Genomic DNA, 19750 nt, shown 5'->3' with positions numbered 1-19750 from the left:
ATAAAAAGAAATAAAACATCGTAATTGATCCCATTCTTTGACACACACCGATTTGCAATGGTACTAACTTCATGCGGGCTTTAAATTGAATGACACTTTTTGGTGTCATAAAACAACGCTCAACTAATTTTTTTGGTGGAGACCCACGATATAAATTATTTTAACACCACTTTTATTAGTAGGAATGTTAAAACCTATCTCTTTTTCTACAAATTTGAAATGTTACGATCAGCCCTACCTCATATCCGTAAGTCTAACCAGTGGAACTCCGATTCCAACTCTTTAATACAACACAATAAATTAGGCCACATTGAAAATCATAATTATAGGAGACCTCTCAGCTTTAGAATCTGCAATTGGCATCAGATAAAAAAGAAACAAACAAAAACTGAATCCCAAAATGCCATCAAAGCATAGTACCTTCTATTCCTACTCCACTTTCTTATATTTATTTCATAGAAGTGGTCTTGTTCTAAGTTCTAACCCCTCTATTATCTCAAGGGCCACCTAAAAGGTGAAAAGTTGATGTGCAGGGTTCATTCTTTACAACTACTTTATAGGTCAACTCACTTTTTTAATCAATCAAGGTCATTGCAATCCCTTCGATAAACACTCAATTAGACTACCGTCAAACAATTTTCTCGACATGTAAAATGCACATCCTGAAATTGAATGAAGATTACACTTAACAGAGAGAGTTCTGTCATAAATATGTTGCTTTACATTAAAATAATGCCACGCCTAGAAAAGAACAAAAATAAATACAGGTGAGAGAACAGAAAGAAAACCAAGGTAAAAAAAATATATATATATATATTATTTTAACATTCCGAAATAGCTCACCCATTGTCTGTTAAATTGCATTGTCCTTTTCTCCTTCATCACCTTTATCGGATACGTAGAAAAGATCTTAACATATTAAGTTGCATACTTTTACAATTTCTCCTTTTCGTCATCCTGCAAATTTAATTTGAGAGAAAATTAGTAACATGCAAAATTAATGAATTGAGGATGTTGAAAACCAGCATTGAACATGATTTCAGGTATCGCCTAGGCCTGTCACTCGAGTAGAATCTGATCAGATTTAGACACATATCCAAGAAGTTTGTCATGTGGTTGTATGCGAACAAAAACATTTAATATTTGCTCACAGAAACCTATATACATAGCTTCATAATTTTCTCAGATTTTTGTCTTTTTTTTCTTCCCCATATCGATCTCTTACTAATGTGTTGACTAACTTTGGTTGATTACATAAATTCTTGCTATCCACAAACGTTTTCCAAATTGTACAACATTGAGTTGAGAAAGCACTTTACTATATGCTGTCTTTCCACAATTCATTCTCCACAAATAGCATGAAATCAGTCTCCAGAAATACGGAATGAAATCATATGGAGGCCAATTCAGAAAGAAACTCTCTGTTTTCTCCTACCAAATTATTTCTGGTCAGAAAATAAAAGAAAAGTTTCTCCACACTTGGCTAGTACTGAGTTTCTCCAACTTCACCTTTGATTAGACTATGATGTCCAGGGAAGGCAGAGAGATCAACATTTGTGGGAACCGGATATCCTATATTTAAAATACTAATTGAAAATCTATTCAAATGGACTGGCCAGACAAGACCCATGGACCCACAATAAAGGAATGGATGTGAGATACAAAAGGCTCAATCAGAGCTCAGTCCCATGGATTGCAGGGGCTCACATAATTATTTAAAATTTGCATTGCAGCAAAGAAGCTACTTGAATCTAATTTCACAGTGACAAGATACACAGGACTTGGATAATTTTTTTTTTGATAACCGAGGAACCTTCCATAGTCAAGCCCTTAGGACTCTCCATGAGGACCCAAATCTCTGGGTGATGATAGTGATTGTAACAACCAACATCAGGTAAATCAAGGTATCATCAGTGGCTGGATTCGAACATGAGCCCATGTGCCTCTTACTAGGACCACACCTCCCAGCATTCGACCTAACAAACTGGGCTACGTTGGCGGGCTACAGGACTTGGATAAACTTCAGATACTATGCAACTAATCTGCTTTTAGATTGGGTTTGAAACCTCCAGACTATGGACTGCCCTAGTGCCATCTCATACAATTTTCAGAACAGGATAGGAGATTGGTATTAAAAAAAAAACCAATGGTGCCGTATTATGGGACGTGTAAAAAAAAGGAAGAGTTATTGAGCTTACCGAACTATTCACTATCTTGTCAAAATCGTCGTCAAAGCCTTCATCACCATCATCTGAAACAAGAGATGAAAAATTAGTACACTAAAAGTTCACAGTATGTAAAGAAGTCACTCTTGTGCTTGGATTGTTCTTAAGCAAAAGTAGACGCCTATTAACACAGATGATGCATACCAAACCAAACTCCAAGAAGGAAAACTGAGCCCAAATCAAGAGCATCAATGAAAAGTGCAGTCCTTACGTCACAAGACTCACAATGAAAGTGCAGGCCAAACAATTTGAACATCCAATTATTTTCTTATTTTTATTTACAATCAAACCATTTTTAGGATTTCTTTCTGCTATTGCACCTGATTAGACAAGTAATTAAGCATCATCAAGAGAATGCAACTTATGGTGCCTAAGGTTAGCAGTTAGTCAATGGCTTGGTATTTAAGAAACAGGCTCTGGTTAAACATACAGATTACACATACACACTAATAATATATAGGTACTCAAAATAGTTTTCTCACCTGTCAACAAATCTGACTAATATTGCATATTTCAAGAGAGAAGATAACTGAAAAAAGATTAATTGCTTACACAGGCAAGAGATGTGCCAACTTTTTTTTTAATAGGTGAATATGGATAGCTACATAAATGAATGGCATGAAGGAGTGAACACAGGCAGTATACAAGGAAACACCCAAGAAAAGAAACAAGATGTGTCAATCTCATTCCTTGGTAACTGCATGCACACATGCTTACAGGTCAAGAGGTGATTATAAAATACCTGGGCCCTCATCACTGTCTCCAAGATCTCCCAGGAGAAATACATCCAAGTCCTGTTCTGTAGCAGATGAGGTTGAAGTTCTGCTTTGCTTGTTTGATTCCTTTGCCTCTACTTTAACAGTTGTTCCAGCTTTTGGAATTTCCTTCACATTATCTTCTTTTTCTTCTTCTGCAGACTTTAGCTTTACATCCTCCATGTACTGCTTCTCATACCTAATAGAAACCATAAGATAAGAGCGATTACTGAACCTGAGCAACCAGTAGAGTACTATAACCCAAGCAGATAGAGCAGTGGAGTGAAAGCAGAGGGGCAAGCACGGACAAAACACCTTAAAACCTAGAGTGCATGTATCGGTATTATATGTTTATACTCATAAATTTATATCAGTCAAATATTTGCATCACATGATTCAAAAGAGTATCTAGTTTAAAAGGAAGTCAAAACATAACTGAGGTTAACTACTCTCTTTTGATGGTTACATTCTAGTTGAGGTTCAAGTCCATTCACAAACATTGGCTTTAAAAATTTCTGAAAACCAAAATATTTAAGCTGTCCTGAAGTTGTCAGTGCAGAATGATTTGGATTGTCAGACTAGAACCCAAAATAAGAATAAAGACGAAGCCTGCTTGGATTTGAAATTCTCTACTCTAGAAACCAAATAGATGAAAGCAACAAAACTCCCCACAAAACCACATGTTATTTACAAAACAAGCCTACTCAACAAAGCGCCAAAAGCAAATAACCTACCCAAATGAAATGAAAAGTGCGGTAAAGTCTGTGTCAATGAACTCATTTTAGCAACATGAGGTCATAGCAAAGCAAGGAAACGTAAATATACCAGAAACTCCTAAAAACAGCCAGATTAGGAATCATAACAATAAAAAGTTTCAAGAAAAAAAAAAGGAGAGAGAAAATTAAAGATGGGGTAACATTTTCTAAGCACGATCTAACTAAATACAATTTTAGAAACATAAAATAGATCAGCACTTGTCATTCCCACCCAGAAATAAATGAGAGGATAAAGTAAGCCTTCAAAAAATTTTAGCAACAAAAGCAATGATATAAAATCTTGGTTAAATAAAACAATAAATGAGAACACGGCATATACCCCTGTTTACATACTATAAGATCCTTAAAGCATGTAATAGGTACTGCCCAGGGTCCATTAAATGAGGTAAAAATATCATTACAAAATCGACACACAAATTTTGATTGTGAAAGCAGTGAAAATTATATAATCAGTAACAGCATAAATGGAGGCTTAGCCCAAGTGAAGAGTCACTTACGGAGCCACATGACTGTTCACTAATATGAAATATATCCTCCAGAACTTCCTTTCTTTCATAAAACGTGGGCATAACTCATATCTTAGCATTGAAACTTCCTGCAAAAACTCAGAAAAAATAATTATGGTTCATAAATGTTCATGTTCGATCAAAGGAATATGTGTGTAGCCTTTGGGCATGTGGGTTTGCCCATTTGATAATGCACAGAAGATTATGCATGATGTATAAAGCAAAGCAAGATAACACTCTGCAGTTCTATGAAATAGCAAACACCTTTGCACACTAGGTCATATCCAACAATAATTTCGTTAGACACGGTGCACACCATACTATAATGTCATTCAACCACAAAATCAACAGAGCTATTGAGAATTCCATACTTGTAAAAATGTTTTGATAGGTGTCTACAACAATCTTGGTAATTAATTGAAACTTAAACTTTATACTATTGGGTTAATTATTTTTTAAACAGACTAATTTATCCTTCTTATAACTAAAAACACTAAAGCTTCCAATTTTTGTGTTTAATTCTCATGTATAATATGTTCCAGCATGAAATGCATTTTAAATATCACCATGATGTGGATGCTGATATGTTCAACTTTCATGAGAGACAAAATGCTGGTAGATGGACACAGCATGATAATCATTACTTCTCCTCCTTACAGTGCTGAATCATTTTTTTTTTCTATTCTTCCTCAACTCCCATATAGACCAAAATGCACAGAATGATCATAACATTTACTATCTTAGAAATGGCAAAGTGACCCAATAGAAGTTACTGCAACAAAATGGCAATCCTTGTACTAGCCTGAAATCTCACAGCATTCGTTTAACTAGAATTCCTTAGCGTACCTCATAGATTTGGAAAAACATTATAATAACCTTCTTTTTTTTTTAATTTTTACATTGACCTTATTACTTCCCTAAATGTTCCTAAGATGATAAGAAAAATTAAATTTGTTGCAGGCTTACACATAACCCTTCACATATATACAGGAGCAGGTTTCATGAAAGATTGATATTTTCAAATGAAGCTTGAATTTCTCAAGATTTATATTTATGCAATCCTGCAACTATTAGACATAGTGCAAAATACAAAGACTGTCTTTTTGTGCAACAGGAGACCCAAAAAACAAGGCATGAATAAGAGGTTGGCCCTCAAGGACTTGTAATCAGCACTTCTGTGATGCATTAAATCAGTTATTACATTGTCAAACATTCTATCCCCAAACTATAAATAGCTCTCCTTCTTGTCATTTTCTTTATTGAGTGTTTTCAGTAACAAGGAACTACCTTGACTGTTGAGAGAACAAGATTGGCATGCCTTTCTTGCCATTGTGTAAGATCCTGCCGAACATTTGAGACTGTTGGCACATCAGACATCTCTGTATCATCTGCACATCAAAAGCACCATCCCGATAAAGTCATGGCATAAAATGCTTCCATTCCATTGTGCCCTAACATATAAGAACATAATTTGAGCTTCACAAAAACACAATATTACAAACTAATATCTAAAACAGTCAAATATTCCGAACAGTATTTCCTGTTGCAGTTTCTAATCCAAATAGTCACATCAGAAACCAAAAGAGCATAGAAATAAATAATTCCAGTTACACATACTAGATACTGATTCAATGAAGCAGTTGCTTGCATCATAAAATTTCATTACAATTTGAATTACACATTATCAATACGAACTTATAGAGAAGTTCATTTCAAAGTGGAGATCCTTCATCCAAGAAATTCAATTCAATTCATTGATTTCAAGAGTTGTAATTCAAGTATAATAATGGCTATGGGGAAGCACTTTGAAATCATGAGAAAATTTCAGAATATTATTTCAGCTCCATTTCTACCGATGCCCAACATGAGACTAACGTACCATATTGTTAGGGTTTCAAAAAAAAATCATCAATATTGCATAAAATCTGCATAGAGTTGCAGAGGCAAACAAAAACAGATTGTGTCAATTGGAAACAGCTACATAGTGCTAAATCCTACTATTCTCAAACAAATTCAACCATAGACCAAACTGCTCAAGGCTGAAATTGGAAAACCAGAGAATTGAATAAATTCAAAACTACATTAGTAAATTCATGAATGTTTTCCACATTGCCCTCTGTTTGGCATCTTAAAAATGGTGGAAATTTAAAGAAAATGAAATATTATATATAATGTCACCGCTGCTCTTGTTTTCATAAATTGAAAATACCAACTCCTGCAAGCAAATTGTCGTACTATTAGGCGACTAGAAATGGTCTTGTTCGACTTCTAGGGCTCTAGCTACATGACATTTTTCAATATGCACGATTTAGTTTATTTAATTGTTTCTACACTATCTCAGCAACCAAACAAACCAAGAAAAAAAGAGCGACAAGACCGGATCAACTACCTTCCAAAGGGAAATCCTGAAATGTATTCATAGTAATTCCCTTCACGAACTCCCTCAACTCATCAGTAACACCGAACTTCTCCAGATCCGAAGCCTCTGTCTCCGGCGAGGAACGAACGGACGGAGAGATCCCATCCGCGAGCAACTTGATCTTGTCGGCTCCTTTAAGGGCTTCAATCTTGATCTGGTCGGCTCTCTTTGAAGCCTCCACGGCAATTTCTTTTGATCGCTTTGCCGTTTCCGAGGCAATCTCCTTAGATCTCTTAGCCGTTTCTGAGGCAATCTCCTTTGATCTCTTCGCCGTTTCGGAGACGATATCGGAGATTTTAGTGGTTCCAATGGTCAGTTCTTGGGATCGCTTCGCGGCTTCTTCCGCGAAGCTTCGAGCTTTGAGCCATAAATCCATGGCTTTCTCTCTGTTGCTCCTCTTCTTCTTCTTCTTCGGTTGGTTTTGGGTTTCTTTGTGCTGAGATTTACGAACGTGTTGACGGTAACAAATTCTACCCAGCAATGTGATGTGACGATGGTCTTTCTAGAGGCCACGTCAGCAGATCTTGCCACGTCGGTAGCTATATTGTGTTGTGGGCCTACTATGCTGGCATAGACGGCCGAGCTGATGTTAGCATATCCATATCGTATAATTTGCATTTTTTACTTTATTTTTCAATAATTGTTTAATTAAAAAAAAATAATATTTATATCATACACACCAAGCGCAAAAAAAAAAATGCTAAATATTTGTGAAAAGTAAAAATAAAAAAATAAATGAGTTATTTAAGACTCCATTTATATAAAATTATTATTTTATTTTTTTAATTGTTAGAGTCCATTTGAAAATGACTTTTAAAAAGTTAGGAGTATTTTTGAATGCTTAAAAATACTTATTTACATCAATGAGGTGTTTAATAAACTTTTGAAAATAATTTTTTAAAATGACTTATATCAAATTACTTGATGGATGATTTTTTTTAAATTAATTTTAAAATATATTAAAAATCGCTAAGTTTTTTACTCAAAAGTGGAAATCATGCACTAAAAATTATGAAAAACTAAATTCTTTTAGGTTATATCTCTTGCCAAATTATTCAGATAATATTAAATAAAATTATGATTTTTTTAAATGGAAAATCAATTTTTTTTAATTTATCTTTTTATTTGATCTTTTATGAAAATAAGAATTTATGTCATGAATCAATTTGGTAATTATAATCTTCTTCTTCTCTCTTACCAATAATATTACATTTTTTTTTATTAAAAAGCAATTAATTTTAATAAATTAATTATAGATATATTACTATCTTATATTAAATTATTAAAATAAATTTTTTTATTAGACAATATACCATTACCATAAACGGTTAATTAGTTTGTTAATTATACCATCTATATTTTTTTATTATACTATTAAAATAAATAATAGATAAAATAAAATTTTAAAATAATCAACGAACGTGATTTAATTATTTTCATTATTCTTGATAAAAAATTGAAAATATTGTCTTTACGTGGAGAAACCCTAGCGACACCGTAAATACTGATTAAAAAAAATATAAAAAACATAACAAAATGAAAACCGATGGGACTCCTCTTCCCGCCATTTTCCACGCAAAAGAAGTGGTTTTGCCGCCCAATCCACACCCAAACAGGGAAAGGCAAAGAAAAGTTTGGAGAAAGGGAGAGATTTTCAGGGAGAGATGGGAGCAGCGACGAGGAAGAAGGTGCAGAGGAAGTTCAAGATCAGAGGTTATACCCTTAAAGTGGAAACCCTAGACGAGATCCTTTCTTTCTTGAGCCACTTCCAAGACGCTGAAGATGAGGCCATCGATCTCCTCCTCGACGAGCTCGAAAACGAATCTTGTATTTCCGTCTTCACTTTTTTTTTCCTTATCTATTTCATCTCCTTCAATTGTGTGTTTTCGCTTGATTTTCTTATTTATTTCCCTATTTGATTTCCTTGAGAATGGGGAAAATAAAATAAGTCGATAATTTGGATCTTGGATATTTCATTGTTTGCGACTCGAGGAAATGCCGTAAGACATCCGATTCGGATTTTGATGGAGGAATCTCTCCTTGTTTGATTGCTCGGAGAAAAGGAAGGGAAAGGAAATTAAAGCTTTGAATCTTCATATCATTAAATTATTTTTTACTCGACAGAACAAGCTGGCCATTCAATTGAGTATAGTACAACTATGGACATAGTTGGAGCGAGTCTCATTGTTTGTGAAAATCATGGAAACAATCACATGGAAATTAACGTTTATTTTCACTTCTACTCCTCTGCTTTCTTGACTATCAAACTGAGAGATTTTAGATGGTTTGAAATTCATTTTTTTTGTGGTTGGCAGTGAAATCTTCTATATTAGATAAAGAATCAGTGCATCGGGTCGTCAGCCTCCTATTGGAGGCAGAAGCAGCAGTTGAGGAAACTCCCGGGGCCATCAGTACTCGATCTGCACTTCGCATAGTTGATGCTTTCTTGATGTCTAAATTTTGTTATGATCCAATAAAAAAGATCTTCTATGAGTGAGTCATATTCAACTGCCCTGTTTTATTCTCCATAATTTGGTATATTTGGTTCCTCATAAAATGTAGGAGAAAGAAGGAATTTAAAATTTGGAGCTTCATGAATTTTTGTAGAAGAGAGCAAATCCCGAGGCTAGTACAACAGAGAATCTAGGGAAAGTGTGAAATTAAAATGTTGAGGTTTGTAGTTTGATTATTTGTGACAGGACAAAGCAGTAATTATCTGCACAACATGCAACTGAGAGCTTGATACCTATTTGGATTAACGGAGGGAAAAGTTTAAATTTTTGTAAACTGGAAATCTAAAACATGAGATGCAAGGTCCCCTTTTTTTCCCTTTCTACAATTACTATTGAAGCTAAAGGAAGGATACATTACATTTTTTTAACAAATAACAAGAAATTCAGGACTCATGGTGGAGTTTCTGTAACTATAAGTAGTAACTGGGATCTTGTCTTTTCAGTTGAATTTCTTTTTATATTTGTTTATGGTGATCTTTCAATGCAGGAATACAGGGAGGCTTGCAATTCACGGTGATGCTTCTGCCAAATCTGCTTTATACAGAAATAGGTTTCTGTTGTTGTTCCAGAGGCTTTCTCGTGATCAGCACTTTTCTAAACCTGCATTTGATACTGAAATGTCTCATTTTGGAAGCTGTGAGGTATTCCCTTTCATGCGCCAGCTCAAGCCCAAACCACATACATTATAAACAGCATGTGCCTTTCAAATTATGTGTTGAAATACTTCTTCTACTATTTATTCATTCTTATGGTACTTGTATGTGGCAGATATCACCAATTCAGTCTTTGATTGGGCAAACGGGCAAGAGATGGGTGATGGGTGTTATATCTCAGTTGGAAGATGGCCATTTCTTCTTGGAAGATCTTACTGCATCAGTGGAAATTAATTTATCTAATGCAATATCCTTTACACAACTTACAGTTCTTTTTTTCCATATACGGGTGGGATATTGGGCTGTTTGCACTTCCAGAAGTAGGTTCATATATGCTGAAAACTCATTCCATGCAGAAAACTCCTAGAATTTTTTGAGCTTGCATTGTTGCACCAGTGTTGCTTTTATTTGATTTGACCCACTTTAGTGCTTGCAATTGCAATCCTTTGGATGTGAAGAATTTGCTACACCCCTGGATCTGGTTTACCTATGACCTAATAAGCATTGGGCTATGGTTCATCCAGATTACAAGGATAGGTCATTTCAGTGAATGTGATGAACTGAATCCACTGCTTAAACTTGTTCTCATGTTGCTAATTAGATGCATGTATACCTTGTCTTTTACTTATCAATTCATAAATGTTGGATTCTATTGTAGTTTAGATGCTATAATAAGCATGGACATACGAAATCATCATTTTCTTTAACAAGCAATACAAAATTACTACAGGATTTTTTTCAGAGAACACAATAATTGTAGCAGAAGGTGAGATGCTCTTGGATGGTATTTTTCAGGTTAGTGTTTGTTCTCTTCTCCATAGAATATTTTCTCCTAAATAAAACTGATGGATGATTAAAAGATTCAAGGAAACATTATTAGATGTAGGCTATGCCAAACTTATGGTGCAAATTATGTCATGACATTTGCTCCAATGGCTAAGATGAAATCTATATGGGCACTGGCAGAGCCAGAAATGTAGGACAGGGGGCCAAAGAAGAAAAAATCTATTTCAGGGGGGCAATGTGATATTGAGATATAAATTTGGCTTAATGTTAAGCCTTTTTTTTCTTGGAAATTTGGTTGATGCCCCCCCTGTGCACATGCAGGCTCTGCCAGAGTATATGGGGATTCCATTTGCTTCATTGAATCATTCTCAGTCTCCTACCAACTTGATGTTGAGAATGGTTTTCTTCATGGGTTCTTTATAAGGGGGTTGTAGATAACAACTACCCTAGGATTTTAGTTCCCCAGCTGTGAAGGAAAATAGACCAAAGGATGCACTTTATGGTTTGAAACTATGCTTGAAATGCGTGGTTTGATAGGTTTTAACTCCCTCATTAAGGGAGTTGTTTTTGTTTCTCTCTCTTCCTTTTGTCTTTTGGTGTCCTTTATTTATGTTATGTGTACTTTGTTGCACTTTTTTGCTAGGTGCTGTTAATTTTTTTCTTGCTCATCAAAAAAAGGTTATTAAATACAAAGTCAAGTTTGTCATGGTTTGAAGTAATATCCAAGAGAAAGCATTCATTTAGGCTGCTTCTTTGAACTAATGTTGATGTTGTGGTATTAAGTTTTGATGCATGTACCCAAAAGGGGAACCTTGATGCCTCCAAGAATATATCCTATTTATTTTAATTCAGAAATCAAGGGGCTAAGCGTATTCCAATAAGTAAAATTATGGCTCGAACAATGAAAATGGCCATCCTTTTTACACTTCAGTGTTTTATTATATATCCTCTACTTTTTCAGATATTTGATTTTTCTTGTAGTGTCATTAATCAGTTTATGCAACATCAAGGCTCCACGTTTAAATGCACCTTTTGGAATCTTGGGATACATCAAATTTTTCCCTGTTCCTTCTGTATTCTGGACATGTGGGCATTTGAAGTTTTAACCTGCTGCTTATGCCCATTAAGGATAAGTTATTTTTTAAGAACCACCCCATGGTGGTATGGTAATATGACTGGTGGATTGTTTGTTACTTGGAAGGGCATAAAGAAACCAGTTTTTAAAGGTTGAGTATTGATTCATGTCTCATGGATATTATGAGCTTCTAGGGTTTGGTTATGCCTTTTGAGTTGGATTTCCTAAATAGAATCCAATGAGATCATATTATGATAAAAGGTGCTCTTTCATGAAGATTGCAAACATATTTAAGGTGAAACAAATATTTATTTATGAAAAACTTACAGGCTAGTTAAAAATTGTCATGCTTATGTTTTAACTGTGCTTCATCTAATTAGCTGATATTCTGAGTGGAGTCTCCAGGGCCTTTAGCTGTTAATAACCTGAGCTAAAAGGTAGTGGTTAGGCATCCTTTCTCCAACTTGGAGGGGGAGTATTGTGAAGTTATTGATTTCCTTCTCTCTTTGTTCTTCAAGCAGAATTAGATAGTACTTATTAGGGGCACTCTAGCCATTAGTGAGAATATATCAGATGGGTCTCTTATTTCCGCAGTTCAACACCTCTTTTTGTCTATGATCTTTTTCTGTGTGTTTTATTTTATTTTTAACTTTTGAGTTGCATTCAATCATCAGGTTGTCAATGGTTTAGTCAGAGCTTAAAAATTATTTGTTGAGTTTACTTCTTAAGGATTACTGAAATTTGCTTTGTTATGAAACGTTATGTAGGTTAGTACATGTGGGTTTCCTCCATTAGAGGACAGAGATGAATCCCTTGCATCACTTTCGGGACTCGACTTCTTTGGCGGTGGTACACTAACTAGAGAGGAAACTGTATCCTTTTTTATGGTGATAATTAAGAGCTCATTTATATGTTATTCTTCAAAGTTACTTGTAGCTTTGGAGCACCAGAGAATTAACATAACATTTTCCTATACACTTGCCATAGCTCAGACTTGCAGGACTGGAAAAAAAGGCTGTGAATGACATGTTTGTGATACTCTCTGATGTTTGGCTGGACAATGAAGAGGTAATTCACGATTTTTTTTTTGTTCAGTTTCATTTTATGTAATTTTTTCTGGAGTTCTTTGCTTAATCTCAATATTGGCTATCCGTAGAGAAGACTATGGGAAAGCTAGCGACCGTCCTGGATGGTTATGAGAATGTGGAGGTGGTTCCTTCCCTATTTATCTTCATGGGGAATTTCTGTTCTCATCCATGTAATCTTTCCTTTCATTCTTTCTCAAGTCTTAGGTGAGGGCCCTTGAGTACATTACTTTTCTATATTATTATTTTTATCATTATAAAAAAGTTTGTTTTGGGATGAGTAAAAGCAGTTACAAGTAAACTTCGAATGTAGATTGCAGTTTGGAAAGCTTGGACAGATGATTGCATCTCATCCACGACTAAAAGAGCATAGTCAATTTCTGTTTATTCCAGGTCCTGATGATGCAGGTATATTAGTTGATTTTCCAGTGTTTCTGCTTCCCATTTTTCTCCATTTGGCCTTTGAATATTTTGTTTTTGGTTTATTCAGGTCCATCAACAGTGCTTCCTAGGTGTGCCTTGCCTAACTATCTGACTGAAGAGTTCAAGAAGTACATTCCAAATGCCATATTCTCCAGTAACCCTTGCAGGTGAAATCTTCTGATCACTCACTGGTTGAACATTCTGGATATAACAACTGCAGGCTTACTTTTTCAAGAGTACATGTTCTTTGAATTCTAAGCCATTCTAGCATTCAATACATTGAGATTTACTCCTTTTGAGTTCGTTATTGATGCTTCAAATATGAAGGACATATCAAGTGCTTGCTATATATACTGATGCATTTTGTGATGGTCTAAACCGTTTTTACTGCTTGTGTTTGAGCACAGAATCAAGTTTTACACCCAAGAAATCGTGCTTTTCCGTCAGGATCTGCTGTACAGAATGCGCCGTTCATGTCTAGTGCCCCCTTCACCAGAAGAAACCAGTGATCCTTTTGAGCATGTGAGTTTATTCTTCCCCTTCCTTTGATTTTTATTTATTTTATTATATATATATATATTTTTTAATTTCATTTTTGTTTTTCTTAAACTGATTCTATGACTTGTAGAAAATGGCTTATCAGGCTAATGACTTTTGAATCTCCATGCAGCTTGTTGCCACCATAACACATCAAAGTCATCTTTGCCCCCTCCCTCTTAGTGTACAACCCATTATTTGGAATTATGATCACTGTCTTCACCTCTATCCAAATCCACATACGGTACTGTTCTCATCTCATTTCCTCTTATTTTAATAGAAGGAATTTAAGTTGCTGGCAGAATCTATATAGTGATACGACTGAACAAGAATGGACTAACAATTTTGGTTTCATTATCTGTTCTTGTACAGATAGTTTTGGGTGACAGAAGTGAGCAAAAGGCATTCAAGTACACGGGAATCATGTGTTTTAATCCTGGTTCCTTCTCAAATGAGAGCACTTTTGTAGCATATCGACCTTGTTCCCAAGAAGTTGAACTGTCAGCCTTGTAATCATTGAAAACAGTAACTGCATTAGTTATTCTTTTCACAATCAAATGTCTATTGACACTCATGTTGGAAGGAACTACCATCTTCTCCCACTTATTAAGTGGAATAGTTAGAAACTAGAATTGAAGTTCATATAATGTAATAGCCTCTTTTAGAAAATTTCTGATGTAAATTATACTGCACTACTGTTTTGGCTTAGTAGAAATAATAGTTATTCTGATTTTATTTTTTTTTAGTTTACTTTGGGTGTACATGGCTCCAATGCACAGGATTTCAGCCATTCTCTGCTCAAAATTGAACTTTTTGTACTGGTGAGGGAGGGAGGTTAAAAGCCAATTCCTTGGTTTTCCTTTTGCAGGTGCAATTCTATTACTGTATTATAGAGGAGATGACACAAGGAGGCAATTTGGATAAAAAGTAAATATATAATGACGTAGAGATCTATTCACAGTATAAGCAAGAGTAGCGTAAATGACGAGTGAAAATCAACGGATTCAATCAGTAAAACTATATACTATATGTAGGGACCACCCTTGAATGACCACGTCGCAGCCTCACAGAGCACTCCTCCATTGGACACGTGACACTCTCAACTCTTCATCCGGATGACCATGGGACTGGCATGCTATCCACACCTCCCTTGTTCAGACGTCCTGTCCGGACTCTTGACCGCGTTTCGTGGGCCATCATTATTCATACTACTAAAAGCATGCTCGACGGGACCCTCTTGGGTCACTTCAGGCAACCTGTCACGACCTGCACCGCACCGCCTGCAGAGCGAAAAGACAAGGATGACAGCAAGTCATCCCTCCCATAATCTCTGACAGTTGCTTGTAGGATAATGATGGCTCTGCCACTATCTTAACACCATCATGACAAGCCAAAAAGTCTTCCCACCATTAAAGGGGACAAAGCTCCTGACATTATAAAAGACTCTCACACAGTAAAAGAAGTTAATCATTTTTTCCTAAAGAGGAGGGCCCAAGTGAGAAGATCAAAATGTTAGAGCAAAAAGCTAACAAAACTATCGGAGGGTGTGTCCGGACCCCCTGTCTGGCCATCTTTTGCAAGTCAAATGAAGGAAGTATCATCCTCAGTTGAGTAGGCGTGTCCATCTGGCATCTGTAGTGGTCCTAGTAACGCGAGCCCTCAACACTATAATTAGTAAAATTAGTTGATTTGATTGAATTGATTTTTGCAAGATTTGCTGGATTGAGATTTTCTCATATGCTCCTATAAGATGGTGCTTGCATCAGAGACACTAATCTTGGATAGAATAAATTATAGTTGTTGCTTGGGTAAAGATTTGGTAAGAACACTAGCAAAGTGCTCTTTGTTGGAAACATGAGAGACTAAGCTGGCCAATTGAAACTTTGTCATGAACAAAGTGGAAGTCATTGGTGCTTCATCCCTAAGTGGGTTTCACTGTCGGGATGCCATTCGACACGAAACACCCACTCACATCCAATCAGATTTTGAGCAGAACTAAAAAGAACAAGTTCCCAAGTATTTCCGCATAGGAGCATCAAACACTTGAGACATGGTAGCTTGCCATTCTGGCAATTTCAGTGCTTGAGTGACTTGAAGTTGGTTCTATGGCCTTAGCAATTGGATGTTTGGCGGAGAGATGGAGTTGCTTGGGCTTGAAAATGTTATTCTGAGAATGAGTAGTCATGCAGTGGGTCCGTTGCTGTGGTTGAGTGGCAGGCTCACATATTAGAATTGGAGAGCAGTAGTTTCAGATTCATAAAGTGAGTTAGGTGGCAGAGTGGACTTGGTAGCGATAACACCTATCATAGGCAAGGAGTGATGTGTAGGAAGAACGTGAAAGTGGATTGCTGCATGAAGTGTAGGATGATGAAGCCATGATGAGACAATAGGCCAATCAATACGTGGAGGACTAAATTCGTTTTCAATGACATGATAATGTCATCATTGGACAAATCCATTATGCTTAGGAGTGTGTGGAGGCGTTTGAGATTGCAAGAAATTTGAGTTTTTGATACTCTCCACCTCTATATATGGAAATAATTGGAGTGTTGAAAGAATTTTCAATCACTAATTTGAATTGTCAAAAGGTGGGAAGGGCTTTTGATTTTTGTTAATAAAACATAAAGTCAAAAATGATCACGAGATGCTATTAGAGAAGGGCCCCATACATCTAGATATAAAATAGTTCAAACGAAGCAGGATTTTGCAATGAAGTTTAAAGACTAGTTAATCCAACCTATGGTGAACACTATAGAGGGTGGTAAATTGAGTATTGGTTTAATTTTACAATTTTTGAAAAAATTATAGTGTAAATTATAATTAGCAATTTAATAACAAGAGAAGTAAATAGAAAGGAGAAAGAAATGCAATCACGATTTTTATTGTGATTTACTAATTGCCTATGTTTACTCTCTTACTTTCTCTCAAACTTGAAACTCATTTCACTAATCCAAAACTTTCTTCAACCAAAACCCTCAGCTCCTTATACACTTAGATTCAAAGGTTTGAAAGTAAATAGGTTAATGTCTAGATAACCATGATAAGATGGAAGGTCTACACCAATGCTCATAGAGTCAACAATGGAATTATTAATCAATCAGATACTTGAGTTAGTGGAACATCTTGGAGATCAATCATCTTTACCTAAGTACATTTAGAATCATCTAAACCATGGATCGATGAGTTCAGGTCTTGCTCAAGATAAGAGCCTCATAGTTGAGATATTTTAGGTGTAATACTTCCCAATAATATAGTTGTTTATTCTTTTCAATTTTGGATGTTTTAGGTGTTTTGCCTAATCTTCATTTTTGTTTCTTTTCTTAAGATGGATAGCAAGAAAACATGACTAGGCCTACGTGGGATTGTAGGAAGGGTGGTCAAAGATCAAGTAGAGAGAAAGACTAAATAGCAAAAGGTATTTGTTTAACTTGGAATAAATTGGTTTATCAATTGTGAATTTGCACAGATAGTGAAGACTTTCACTTAAGTAATTCTTTAGTATACTTTGTTCTATCTATTACTTAGTTTTAAGTTAGTTTAGTTTAGTTTAGTTCATCTACATTTTTCGTAAAAGAAGATATGACCATTTGATAGTTCTCATTAGTAAACTTGTAGGACTTGAGAAATAGACATTGAGTAAGCAACACACTACCAACTTTCTTTTGATTCAATTGACCTTTAAAAAAGATCGAGATGAGAGGCTACCGATCTAGATTTTACTATAGACTAAATGGTTATTGTTTGAAGGGAATGAAGACTACCACTTGAAAAAAGAAAAAAAAACAATGCTTCATCGTCATGATGCATATGCCATACTATACTGAGTGAGGTGGGCTTAAATGAAGTACATTGCCAATTCTAGAAAGTAGAATAGAAAAAGGGGAAGGTCCCATGCCCATATCATTCTCCAACATGGGGAAATTATGAGGTAGATGTTTACTACAACTAAAGTAAGTTAAGAAAGCACCCATAGTGAATGCAAATTGGAAAAGCCACATCGAACTGGTCTAGCGCCATATATTGAATGCATTGCTAAAATAGACCTTTACAATGCCTTAAGTGATTCCTCACACTTAAACTAATCCTTAAACAAGATGCAAGAGATGGATCATTTGGTTTTTCAACTCTTATATTACAATGAAACTTAGATACAAATAAAAAACTAGGATCAAATATGAACCAATCAAAATTTGCAAGTTCAAGTGTAGGTGTACTCAATGAAAACAATGAAAGTTTTTTAATGCAATGTATAAATGATTTTTAGGAGTGGGTAACCTTATAAATGAATTCCAAGAGCTTTAAATAGGAGTTTGACATTGAATTAGCCATTAGACAGAATTTTAGTTTAATTGGTCGACTAATCAATCAACTACTAACTAATAGTTAGGATTTGTAAATGATCATCAGAGGGTTAGATTGCTCAATCTGTTGTAGTATTGATGGATTGATATCTTAATTAGTCAAGGGTCCCCTTAATCGATTGTGAGACTAGTTTTCACCGCCAGTCTTACTTTCAAAACCCTAATCAATTGATTGATCGATTGGGTGGTTCAATGTTCCAATTTTACAATTTTGCAAATTTTAAGCCTTAAAAAGTTGGGGAATCAACTAAGTTATACTCTAAACAATTTAGAAAACCTTTTAGGCTTTAATGACACTGATTGAAAGCTAATTTTCTCATAAAATGATTTAAGGGATAATTTAGAAAACAAAATATGTAGGGAAACTCTTTTTGATAAATTTTAAGTTTTTTCAAAATTTTAAAGGAAACTTTAAATTCTGTTTTCACAATTGGAATAGTTAATGAGGTATTTTTTGATCGCCTAGTTGAGCAAGAGAATAAATGGATTTTGATAGTGGTTACCAGTTGCACCATGTTGGGGAGATGTCTCAAAAACCTATTTAGAATATAATTTTTTTTTTCAAAAAGAATATTATATAAAATATTTATTAAGTTTATATGTGATTGTAATTAGATTTCTTATAAAATAAGGAAAACTAGTGAGAATATTTTTATAAATATTCTAGGTCATAAGAGAATAAATTATTAGAGAGAGATGAGATAGAGATATGAAGAAGAATCAGAGATGTATGATAAAGTGAAAAGGCTCACTAGGGTGTAGATGTGAGGAAAAAAAGACACCTAGTGGAACAAAATGACTCATGGTTCAAGGTAGAGATACAAAGGAACCTAGTAGTTGTATCTATTTTTTTTGTCTTTGGTAATATTCTCTATCATATAATGGAATGCTCTCTTTTATCAATGAAGGTAGGCATGATTGGCTGAACCATGTTAAAATCTCGTGTATCTTTTGCGTGGTTTTCTTTATTTTGTGTGTTATTCCTTTAATATGTTTACATTGACACTTCCGTTGGTTCAACAAGAAATATCAGAAGTTTCGTATGCTTAATAAGTGGGTATCGGATCCTTAGTTGAAGATGTACTCAACAAGTGGTATTAAAGTCTTTGTTGAAGATGCCTAGAAGATTCTTGATTAAGGATGTCTTGGAGAACCTTATTTAGAGATTTTGAGAAAAACAAAAAGATTAGAGCATAAAAGAAGATTACAAAAAGAATTATAGTTAAAGGCAGAGTCAAGTTTTCTATCATTAGTGATATAAGAAGATTGTGGCGTGCCATAAAGATGTGATGCACAAAGGGAATAGTGACACATGAAGAGAGTGAACAAGGAAATCGTAGATCATGAAGAGATCAAAGATTGACATGATAAAATTTGATTTAAGGTAGAGATTGTTAGAGAGGTGTCTCAAATTCCTATTTATAATATACTTTTTTTTTTTTTGGTAAAAGGGTATTATATGGAATATTTCTTAAGTTTATATGCGATTGCAATTAGATTCCTTATAGAATAAGGAAATATAGTGGGGATATCTCTATAAATATAAATATTCTAGGTTATAAAAGGAAAAAAGTTATATGTGTGAGAAAGAAAGAAAAATAGGATAGAGATATGAGGAAGGGTGAGATATGCCTAG

At 34.9% G+C, this 19750-nt stretch overlaps 2 protein-coding genes across 3 annotated transcripts; one reads left to right on the top strand and one right to left on the bottom strand.

Moving 5' to 3' along the window:
- Positions 1–588: 588 nt before the first annotated feature.
- Positions 589–7144, bottom strand: LOC117905242. Of its 2 annotated transcripts, XR_004649673.1 has the most exons (7): positions 6652–7144; positions 5550–5650; positions 4254–4351; positions 2968–3179; positions 2199–2251; positions 844–957; positions 589–741 (listed from the first exon to the last, which is right to left on the bottom strand). XR_004649673.1 is itself a non-coding variant. In XM_034818196.1 (6 exons), the coding sequence occupies exons 1-6, from the start codon at positions 7055–7057 to the stop codon at positions 934–936; spliced, it is 894 nt and encodes a 297-aa protein (XP_034674087.1). In that variant the 5' UTR covers positions 7058–7144; the 3' UTR covers positions 797–933. The 2 variants fall into 2 exon arrangements, 1 of the variants encoding a protein (XP_034674087.1); XM_034818196.1 differs by lacking the exon at positions 589–741 and having other exon boundaries at positions 797–957.
- Positions 7145–8256: 1112 nt separating this feature from the next.
- LOC117904242 (DNA polymerase epsilon subunit B) lies at positions 8257–14503 on the top strand. The gene is made up of 13 exons (XM_034816759.1): positions 8257–8508; positions 8997–9174; positions 9682–9835; positions 9963–10094; positions 10565–10642; positions 12476–12580; positions 12696–12776; positions 12870–13000; positions 13107–13201; positions 13284–13383; positions 13624–13738; positions 13887–13997; positions 14126–14503. The coding sequence occupies exons 1-13, from the start codon at positions 8346–8348 to the stop codon at positions 14264–14266; spliced, it is 1584 nt and encodes a 527-aa protein (XP_034672650.1). The 5' UTR covers positions 8257–8345; the 3' UTR covers positions 14267–14503.
- The last annotated feature ends 5247 nt before the right edge of the window (positions 14504–19750 follow it).

Source organism: Vitis riparia, chromosome 17 (assembly GCF_004353265.1).
Source record: "Vitis riparia cultivar Riparia Gloire de Montpellier isolate 1030 chromosome 17, EGFV_Vit.rip_1.0, whole genome shotgun sequence".
In the NCBI taxonomy this organism is placed as follows: Eukaryota; Viridiplantae; Streptophyta; class Magnoliopsida; order Vitales; family Vitaceae; genus Vitis; species Vitis riparia.
Note: the sequence above shows the minus strand (reverse complement) of the source record. Positions and strands in the feature narration are given on the sequence as shown.